This window comes from Pygoscelis adeliae, unplaced genomic scaffold, assembly GCF_000699105.1.
Source record: "Pygoscelis adeliae isolate BGI_AS28 unplaced genomic scaffold, ASM69910v1 Scaffold38, whole genome shotgun sequence".
Taxonomy (NCBI): Eukaryota; Metazoa; Chordata; class Aves; order Sphenisciformes; family Spheniscidae; genus Pygoscelis; species Pygoscelis adeliae.
This window is the reverse complement of record NW_008825614.1, coordinates 6,459,622-6,470,935: the sequence shown is the minus strand read 5'-3', so window position 1 is coordinate 6,470,935 and position 11,314 is coordinate 6,459,622. Positions and strand designations below refer to the sequence as shown.

The window sequence follows — 11,314 nt, the reverse complement described above, 5'->3', positions numbered from 1 at the left end:
TTAGGGGAGACCTTATCACCATGTTCCAGTATTTAAAGGGTGGCTACAGAGAAGATGGAGACTCCCTTTTTACAAGGAGTCACATGGAAAAGATGAGGGGTAATGGGTACAAGTTACTCCTAGGGAGATTCCAATTGGACACAAGAGGAAAAATTTTCACAGTGAGAACAATCGGCCATGGGAATAATCTCCCCAGGGAGATTACCACCACTAGGGAAGTGGTGGATTCCTTAATGTTGGACACTTTTAAATTTCTGCTGGACAGGGTGCTGGGCCATCTTGTCTAGACCATGCTTTTGCCAAGAAAGGTTGGACCAGGTGATCCTCGAGGTCCCTTCCAACCTGGTATTCTATGATTCCCCCTTTCTTTGAGTCACTAAAATGTTCCTGGGTTGGCAGGACAGATTCTACTCAGAAAAGAGATGCTTATAAAGCAGACATTTACTGCAGGACACGAACATGTTGAGATCATGACTATAGATTCTGTTCTTATTCCAAATCTAACACAGCACTTAACAACAAAATCAAATGTTTTCACATAAACACGGGAACTGACTGCTTTACTTTGTTGTGCTTACCACAGTATGACTTTGGTATAGTATCAGAATATTAGGTAGGATGGTGATGCCAGAAGATCTTTCCTGTATGAAAATATGCATAGGGAAGGAAATGTTTATGTTGTTTTTATTTTAAATATTAAATACTTTTCACAGTTCTGTAACAAGAAAATGTGTTTTTTGCTATTTGTGCTGCTAACCCTCTAAGAAAGAATAAACAAACAGCACAAAACTTGGCAGAATAATCAGTATATTCAGAATATTTTGAAATACACAGAGAGAAGGAACAGTAGAGGTGGTGCCATATTACCACTGAAGGTGCTATGTGCCTAACTGGCATAATTTAAAACATACTCAGGAACAGGCTGGTTTGGCTTTCCTACAATAAATACAAGTATATAAACACTGATTAATACTTTTTTTCTAGAATTCAAGCTGGAATTGATTAAAAAATAGAGTATTTTAATGAAGTATTACTGCAATTGTTTTTCCATGTTGTCAAGTGGCACCATTTCCTATGGTAGGAAGTCTGGGTCACTCAAAACTGTAACCAAGCTATGTTCACTCTTAGTTATCTTTTGACTGTAACATCACCTTTCTGAAACATATTCTGAAGGGAATATGTTTGCATAAAAAGTTTACAGAGGAGGCAATTTCTTTTTTGTAAAGTTTCTTGCCTTGAGTTACAAAGCACTACTTCTGTTCTAATCCATATGCTATTTTCAGTTGATCACAGCCATTGAAAATGCATGTGGTAAAAGATCACCAGGAAGAGCTTCTATTACATTAGGAAGTCAAATATTCTCTATACAGTTAGGGATCAATCAGGTTGAAAAATAAACCTAGCTAATTCAAAATGAGTCCTGATCTTAGATTAGGATTGACTCGAACAAGGCAAAAAAATGGAGAGTAGTGTTTTGATGATTAGGAATCTAGGAAGAGAGTTTCTACCAAAGACAAGACTTGCTTTATTTGCAGATTTTCACGCATTTAGGTTGTGTTTTCAAGTGCTTTAACCAGTTACTATCTGAACTTTAACTTGATAGGTTTTTGAGTTTAAACATGAGCTTCTGTTGAAGTATTTTATTATATTTAGTCTTTCACAGAATGTTCTTAGGAAAGATGGGAATCATTTGATACCTAAGGAGATTGCCTCATTTAGTGTTTCTTTTGTTTGTCCTTTAAGAATATAGTTTTTGCTTTAGAACTTATGTGTTATCTTTGAAAAGTGTGATTGTCACTCTTGGTGCAGAGTTCGAACAGGCTGATACTATCTAGCACATAATCAGTAAAGTCCAAAAGTTGCCCCCTTATTTTCTCATCAGTTTCATTTTTCAGTGACTGAGTCTTCTTAAATATTTTCTTTCTTTTGTCTTAGCTGGTTGCTTTTAATATATTTATTCCACCATCTCCTCTTTTTCCATCCTCCGTAATTTATGTTAAACCTACAGACACGAAATACGGAATTAACATTAAGCCTGCCATTCATCACTTCAGATGCTTTCTTGGCATTGCATTTCCCTCTTCTCCATATTTTGTTTGGCTTGTCTATTTTGTTTATACTCTCTCAGGGCAAAGCCTGGGTTGCCCCAGAGCTCTTCTGTGTTGAGTTTTCTTATGATATTAGGCCCCTGGCCTCTGAAACCAGCTGTATAACTTTATCTAACATCTGTGAATAGCACCTTCTCAGTGAGTAGCTTCTCTGTTCTTCTCAACTACTGTTGAAATTGTTCACCCACAGGGTGTGTTATTTCTGGCCACTGTTCCATTTCCTCTTTCTTCTTCTTAGTCATCCATTTGACTCAGCCTCATGCAGTCAGAAAGGCTAATACCAACTGGGTAAACTCAGACATGCATTAACCAAAGTTCTTAAAAGCAATACAGGTATTCCCCTTCTCTGCATATCACATGTCACGGGAAGGGAAATTTTGCTCCTCTTTGGCCCATACTTTAACTCTTGGGATGTCTAACTCTTGTCAAAGTTTCCAGGTTCTTTTCCTACTGTGCTATATATTGTGTCCTAGGGAACCTCTGGCAAGCATTTGCTTTCTGCAGTGAGATTATTGTGAGTTTTTTCATTGCTCCAAGTTCACAAGGAGTGTTAACAAATGTCTGTATTAGAAAATGCATGTCTCGATTTTTTTTTTTATTTTTGTCTCTTCACAGCATTAACGATGCTTTAAAGTTAAGTGTAACTCTTTGTCAAACAGCTTTATGTAACATGGGCAGAGTTGTTGGCCTGTAAGTGAAAAAGACAGACAAGCTATCTATAGCATGTAAACCAGTTCAGTTTCCCAATAATTGTTTCTGACTAATTATGAGTGAGGAAGAGGGCATGAGACAGGGAAAGCAGAGTTGAAAGCTATAAATAGGGACACGTGGGAAAACAGTTGAGAATTGCTTCTCAATTCTATTCATGTTAATTAGAAAGAGTGGGAAATTGCTGTCTTGCTTTGTTATTCAAAGAGAGGTGTGCAAATTTGAATAATTTCCAAATGTTTAGGACTGATCATCTGAAATTTTGACACTAATGCTAACTTGGAGTACTTCACAGTTTCAGCTGAAAACCATCTACTTTCTTTCAGTGGCTTGTCAGTGCGTTCAAGGAAACTTGCCCGAAGCCAATAGAATTTTGATAGATTTGGAATTAGGAGCAAAATCTTATGCTAATTTTACCTTATGCTATCACCTTGTCTTATTTCTGCTACCCATAATCCTTATGTTTTTCAGGCTACTATACTTTTTAAATACTGATTTCTACATTTGCTTACTGCTTAAATTTGACTATACCTTTTTAAAATGCTGAGTTGCATTGTTCTGCCAGTCTAGACTGAATATCTGAAAATCAAATGGAATCTATATTATTTAAATTTATCTTCTAGTTTGTTTTCTTAGTCTCAAGTTTATGCAGATCTCTTGTTTTCTTAATGCTTATGTTGTCAACGTGGAATAATCCTTTTAGCCTTTAGCTCCTTATATTGATTTTGTTTATACAGAAAAATGTAATTACTTTCACTTTCCACTTGAGAAATTTAAGTTTGCGCTGAATATACATGCAAAAAGCTAGAAATGCACCGTCCACCATAAAAGTTCTCTTCAGGAAAAATAAAATAGACTTGCACATGTCTGGGTAGTTACATGCATGATTTTTCCATACAGCATGAAAGTATCTTTCTTATTAGAATTGTTCTAAGTTATGATTTTAAATCAATTAATATACTTTATATGAACAAATTGAATCACCAACCAAGTTTGCTAACGGTCAATAGATAGTTGAGATTAATATTGATATATCTGACTTTTCTCACTAAAAAATGTGAATCACTCATTGCTGTTAAGACAAAATCTGCCTTTAAATTGTGGTTGGGAAATACCAAAGCACATATGAAAAAGAGAATGATTATCATACTCTACTCACAAGCAACTTTCAGTTTCTTAAGTAGCTTTTCTCTGAAGACACAAGACAGCAAATAACTATTAGTTTACAATTCACCCTTAAGAGATGCTTATTCTGAAATAGCCCTTCATTGGTAAGGTAATTCTAAAGCAAAAGTTTAACTAGGCTTTTCCTGCCTTTGTCAGCTCTAGTGTTTACCACTGAAGTGAATGAGTTTTTATATGCCTCTTCTCAAGTACTCTGACCCAAGTTAATGGTTGGCAATACTCATCAATGTGTTGAAGGGATCTGTCAGTTGCATTTTCCTTCAGAGTGCAACTCTTGTAATTTATACCTTGATATATGTGTTAAGGCATCTAGAAGAATGTAGAAAGAACTCACTTGTGGTAACAATGCTCAATTTTTTTTAACTTTTATTTTTCTCTTTTCTGATTTTCTTTTAGAATCAATTTTCCTCTACGAATAAAGGCTCTTCCAAGGGAAACTATGCTGACAATAAAACTACTTGGAGTAAACAGTGCCTCTAAAAATACAGAAGTGCTTGCTTGGACATGCTCACCATTGTATCCAAAAGAGTAAGTTCAGTTTTGTATGGCAGCTTAAGAAAAGACCATTCTTGAATAGTATTGCACTCAGCTTGGGAGAAATATAAAAAACCAGAAATACTCATTTCAGGACCTTGCTGTGATAAGACTGAGACAGTCACTTACAGTAAACTGCTCTTGATGTGCCAGTAAGAGCCCCATCCATAAGCTTTTCTTTCTTTCCAATACATTGTTTTTGAACTTGGCTTATGTAACCGTTTAACACTTCAAATAAAGTTCCCTAGGCCTGTTGAAAGGCCTTGCTGTACTCTTTCTTGCTGTAGCTTTCAAAATCCTTCTCAGCATATCTCTTGTTCACAATGGTTGGGTTTTTTTCAGTCTGTGTTCTGTTCTGACACCCATTCATTCTGCTCAGAGTGGGGCAGTTAGTGATAACCACAATGAGCACCTTTCCCTCTACATACTGTTGTCCCACAAGCGTGGTCTGGTACCCAGTGTGCAATAAGCCAATCTTACACACAGAGCCGGGATATTTATTTATCTCATGTTTACGCAAAGATGGGTGCTAGGAGGTAATTCCACAAAGCTAGCACACCACACAGAAGAACTACAGCGTATTTATATTGTTACATGATTAGCAAAAACCCGCTTGAGTTCATGCTCATTGGTTAGTTATGTTCAAATTAGCCTCACTTGCCATGTAAATTAGCACACATGCTCCTTGCAGGTGGGGGGACAAGTCTTTCCAGTCTTCAGTTGAGGTGGTGGTCGTGATCTCCCCCTGCTGCCTTTACCTTTCCCCTAGTTACCGCAGTTTTTTGCTGACTTCATGTTTCTTTGGCAATCATCTAGCCTGCGATGCCTTCTATCAGTCTTTTAGTTCTTCTTCAAGGGCACAGTCGTTGTAAGGCATGCATTGTTTATACAAGGTAATCAGGCTAGTACAATGAAGACTACAGTCTAGGTATTAACCCAAACATATGGCTACAATACCACTTTAGAAGCTTTCTCCTCTTTTTTTAACCTCTTCTTTATACACAGCACACAGTGTAACAGTGGTTTAAAGATCCTTGTAGCCTTGAATGTCTCTGATGCATAAACAGAGATCTAAGGTAAATTTTCTGCAGTGCCCTAAATATATTTTAGTAGCACTGAGACATCTGAATTTAGATCCAGCCTTTACAATGATACTTAATTTTTATTTAGACTCCATAGCCCTGCGTGCCCTCGGGGCAATAGATGGATATGTTCAAGCCCCACAGGTTTCTGCATTAGCATCCCTCTCTAAGCTATAGCTCTTTTCCTCATCTTGAGACATCTTCATCTACTTCTGCATATGGTGGCAATCACCATTTAAAACAAAACAAAACCAAAAAATCTGATTGTGCATATGAATTTACTATGTTTGAAAGACCTTGGGTTCCACTGAACTTTTAAGGTGAGGGGCTGAAAACACTAGAAAATAGGTTGGACTGGGCCAGAGGCTTTTTCCATCTTTTCAGAAGAAAATTCAAGATTACTCTGTTCAGAAAAAGAGAGCATTCTTCTGTGACTTAGTGATTAGAGCACTTAGCTTGAAGGAAGGAAAGAAACATGAATCAAATCTCTGCTCCAAGGACTGCTTGGGCATTTTATTCAATTACTTTTCTTTCATTAAGTTAGTCTGAAGAAGAGCACATCACTCACTCTTCCATTGTGTGTGTCTTTTTAAACAAAACATGCATTATGTTTATTTTGAGTAGTTCTAAGATCCTAGTGCTTAGGGTGAAATAGATAGAGAGAATATCTTGGCTGAGAATCTAATTTGAGGTGAAGTGTTAAGGTGTCCTCATCCCCAGCAAGCTGATATGTGCTGCGTACATGCAGAAGCAGAGCATTAGGCATGATAACTTAATTGGGGAACACTTGGGCGTCTTTGGAGGTAAATGGGATATGCGAGAATCCTGTTCTTGAGGACCTGTGAGGTTTTCTTATTTTTCAGTATTCAAGTCTCAAAGGAATGATTTTTGGAAGATCTGAAAGCCCTCAGCCCCCTGTGATGTATATTTTTTAAATGTATGCCATCGGAGCAAGCATGTTGATTTTCATTAGGTAGATCTCCAAGTCACCCAGACAGTTTCAAAAATTTTACTGAAAAATGGCTCCATTCTTTCATGGTACACACAGTCGGCACAATGAAGGGGATAGAGGGTTACTGTCCTTTCATCTGCTGTATAACTGTACAGATCATTGCTGAAATGACCCCTCAAAGCAGAAATAAAAGTTGAGTTGCTGGGGAGGAATGATTTAGAAATAGCATGTTCAACATCCCCTAATCTAATAGCTGTGTCATTTACAATTATAGTAATTACTAACACAAAGAAGCGTAAATGCTTTTTTCCTCTTTTAGCCAACCACAACTCCACAGAATTATTCATTCACCATGGTTTCAATTGATAGACTGATTTAAAAATAAGGATAGCCCTGAAATTCCTTCTGAACTGTGAAACTTGAAAATATCTGAACATTCACCTAGCCTGCTTTTCCTTTTCTTTGGAAGATCACGAATATTTTTTAGTAGAGTGAACTAGCTCTCAGGGTTACCTACTTAGAAAGTAGCAGGATTAAAACTGTCGGGTGATTCATAACAGGTAATGCTCTCAGTTAGTTGAAGTAATTGAGAAGGAACAGTAGGACTTTGAGAGGCTCCACAAAAAATTTAAAAGTTAATAATTGTTTTTATTTGACTCACCAATTTTGTGGAAAACATTAATAATCTGAGCAATGAACCCAACTTCACTCCCTTCACTGCTGGAATGCAACTAAACTTCAAGACTTACTTCAATAGAGTACTTCTGAACTTGAAAGTATGTACCAAGAAAAGATTTGTACCTGTAGTGTCATGCTAATGTGTCAAGAGTACCTTGTATTATTGCAAAGATTATGGTATTAGGATCTCTAAATGAACAAACTCTGTAAATTTATATGAAGAGATTAAAGAAATCTCTCCAGGAAGTCTTGGACAAAACATATCTAACTTGGAAAATACCACTTTCTCAAAAGAAAACTTTTCTCAGAGGTGAATTTGAGTTCTAAAATGTATTAACATTCTCATGTCTAGGACTTAATTTATGGTGGAAAGGACAGAAATAAGCTCTCTGAAGAAGCCAGTAGCCCTGAGGTATTTGCCTGGGTCATCAAACTTCCTTGTTCAAATCCTTGTCCCAGTTGGTCACTGAGCCATTCTTCTCAGGGTCAGCAAAGATAAGGACAGAGAGTGGTCTCTGTTTCTCTATTCAGATGTTTGTTAAAAAAAAAAAAATATTTTTTTTGTTAAACACTGGAAAAAGAAAATAAATGTCAAACATTTTAAAAATACAATTCCTTGTTTCTGTCCCATTATATCTTTTTTCTGATTAAAAACACAGGAATTCTCTTCAAGCTGGTTGTGGCTCATGTTAAAGAGAGAAGAAAAAAAAAAATTATCTGTGTTGGGTTATTCCCAGATATTACTGAGGAATCTTGATCTTTGAGTGACCTAGGGCAAAAGAACACTTTATTTTAAAAGACTCCGAATTTACTCCTCTCTGTAAATTTGTTATCTATTTTCTCTTCCAAAATGGTTATTGTCATTGTATGGTCGCTTCTCTCCTTCATCGTTTAATTCTTTGTGTTTAGTTTGAACTGGGGATTAAGAAGAACTGAACTTATTTTAACATATAAAATATACAAATTCCTTTCAACTGTTTCAAGAAGTGTGAAGAGTTTCTCATGCTTTTGGGCAAGACCACGTCAAAGTCCCCTGCCAGATTAAAGGGCTGTAGCTTTTCCCCCGAGACTTTAACACTCCAGTTCTCCTCTCAAAAAACTAAGCAGAGCGTATGAGAAATATGTAAAAAAGTAGAAGCAAAACCCAACTGTTTAAATAAAGGATATTACTTATTATTTAGCATTTCTTATTGCAATCTCTTCTCCGTACCTTGCCCATGTTGAAACCACACAATACCTAAAAATGTTCTCAGTAATTTGGCCTGTTTAATTTTCTTTTGTTGTTGTTGTTGTTAAAGACTTGTCAGTGAATAGATGTTTAGTAAATTTTGAATTTGCTTAATTGTTGTGGTTTAACCTGCCAGGCAGCTAAACACCACACAGCTGTTTGCTCACTCAACCCCTGCTGTGGGATGGGGGAGAGAATCAGAAAGGAAAAAAAAAAAAAAAAAGAGTAAAATTCGTGGGTTGAGATAAAGACAGTTTAATAGGACAGAAAAGGAAGGGAAAATAATATTAATGATAAAAGAATATACAAAATAAGTGATGCACAATACAATTGCTCATCACCTGCTAAACGATGTCCAGCCAGTTCCCGAGCAGTGGTCACCCCTCCCCCAGCTAATTCCCCCAGTTTATGTACTGAGCATGACGTCACATGGTATGGAATATCCCTTTGGCCAGTTTGGGTCAGCTGTCCTGGCTGTGCCCCCTCCCAGCTTCTTGTGCCCCTCCAGCCTTCTCAGTCGGTAGAGCGTGGGAAGCTGAAAAATCCTTGACTAATGTAAGCACTACTTAGCAACAACTAAAACATCGGTGTGTTATCAACACTATTCTCATCCTAAATCCAAAACACAGCACTGTACCAGCTACTAGGAAGAAAATTAACTCTATCCCTGCCGAAACCAGGACATTAATTTACATTATTTCCTGAATTCCAGTAATATCGCTCACTATTCTGACAGTTGTCTTGCAGTGTGCTAATTTATAACATGAGTAGCTGATGGATATACAGGGCAGCCACTATACTCTTTATCAAATGTGTGTTGGGATTACTGCTTATCAACTTTGCATGTTTCTGTACAAATAGTCTCACTCTTCACAAAACTGACTTCCTGCAAATTTTCTTCAAACTTTGCCTAAATATAGTTGTTTACCTTAAATTATTGTTTGTACACTTATTTTTTAACTCTGGGGCAAAAATTAGGAAAGAATCAGGAATATAACTGCAAATTTGTTTTAAAAGTCTGAACTAATGATAATTTCATATTTGCTGTATTCAGCACCTTCAAATTTCTGGAATTTATTTAAACTAGAAACTGTGGGGATGGAAGATGTCGTTCTTATAAATGTCTGTAGGACATTTAGCATTACTTTGTAGTTGAAAATCATCTCTCTAATTTGAATTTTCTAGAATTCTGTAGTATTTGTAATTATAACAAAGTAGTTATTTCACAGTATCGTCCCAATGCAGAATTAAGAGTGCTTGGGGTTTTATAGCTTAGCAGCTTTGGATTTCCTTTAAATTTAACCTTAACTCTGAATTTCTGAGGCTTATAATGCCAGGTTTGGGGATAATTACATTATTTTGACACTGTATTTTGTCCTCATTTTCCTGGTATATCCAGTCTAAACAGTAACTCTACTCTAATGTTATATACATTTGGGAATGAACATGGTAATAATGATTGTTGCTGCCAGCTTGCCCAGTAGGTGAGCCTCCACATCCACGTTTCTCATCCTTATCAGGTAGTTGACTTTAGATAGTGGCCCTAAATCAATGCCAATAAGGCCCTTGATGGTGCATCTGTATCAAGAAGTCTTATTAAACACAAGAGGCAGTTCAAAAGTGTTTGCAAGCCCATATGCCAACTTTCCATTCCTTCACATCAGAAAAATGTGTTTGTCTCTTGGGCTGAATAGTTTAGTGATCCAGAGCTAATTAACACATCGGAAATCCATCATTTGGGGCAATTTGGGAGTCGTAATGTCCCCCACAGTGCCCATTCCTCTGACTTCACTGATTCTAACACCACAATTTACTTTGAACTGGTATTTCCAAATCGGACAGAGCAAGCAAAAAAAATTTCCTCTTGCTGGGTGTGGTGAGAGAAGTCTCCCATGTGACTTCAGGATACAAGGCTGATTTTGTTAAGTTAGGGTAACTTGAGCTGTCCTTAAATAGCAGCGTCCTCTTCTGCTGTAATAAGACGGGAAGTTTATTTTAGTGCCGGTAATAAATAATAATAAACAAGAGCTGAGAATCTGTGCAATTCCAGGAGTTTCCATCTGCCATGGTTTTACATGAGCATGTAAATAAATAAATGGCAGTAGGCACAGAGCAGCACTTGTTTATTCACCTTCTGGTGTGCTTGATGCTGAAGTTGCTACATGGAAGCCATTGTCTATGGCTGTGATCATTATACAGTCTTTACAAAGGCCATTATCACTACCCTCACCTTACAGATGGATAAACTGGCAGACAAAATGGGGAGTGACCTGCCTGAGCTCATCAGCAGAACCAGGTAGCAGAGAGAGGTATCTGTCTGTTCTGTAAAGTTTATGGTTATCATGCTCATGATGCTGGCTCCTTCCTTTTCTGGATGGATCATGCACGCTCTCCTGCTACTTTCCTTTTTCTAAAAATAATCATGCATCTTTTTACTTTTCCATTCACCCACATGGCCCCTCTTGTTCCATTTGTGTGTCCAAAATCAGACTGGTCCTAAAGAATGTTAGCTGTGCAGTGCATACAGTGCCCCAAAGATTGCTAGGGAAAGCTGTGCCTCAGAAATACACACGGTATTTCGCAGCTGTCGATGCCTCTTCACATCTTTGTAAAAATGCCTCCTGTATTTACAGACTAGCCTTAGTCCAAAGAGTGACTTACTGATGGAAGATACATAAGTTGCTCACTTATTCATAAATCTTTAAATTAGGCTACTCTATATGCAAGGCATAAATATGTGTCTAGTTTTTACAACTAATTAATTTTTTTCTTAGGAGATATCATCTGTATGGGTTATTTTTTAAAGCACTCTATAGTTTTAGAGAACAATCTGAAAGTG

General features: G+C 37.1%; 1 protein-coding gene across 1 annotated transcript in view; it reads left to right on the top strand.

Moving 5' to 3' along the window:
* The window catches only part of PIK3C2G (phosphatidylinositol-4-phosphate 3-kinase, catalytic subunit type 2 gamma), a 215,084-nt gene that overhangs the window by 65,733 nt on the left and 138,037 nt on the right, over positions 1-11,314 (top strand). Inside the window, exon 12 of the mRNA XM_009332846.1 lies at positions 4,398-4,529. Coding sequence (XP_009331121.1) covers positions 4,398-4,529 — 132 coding nt within the window. The remainder of the gene's footprint in view (positions 1-4,397; positions 4,530-11,314) is intronic.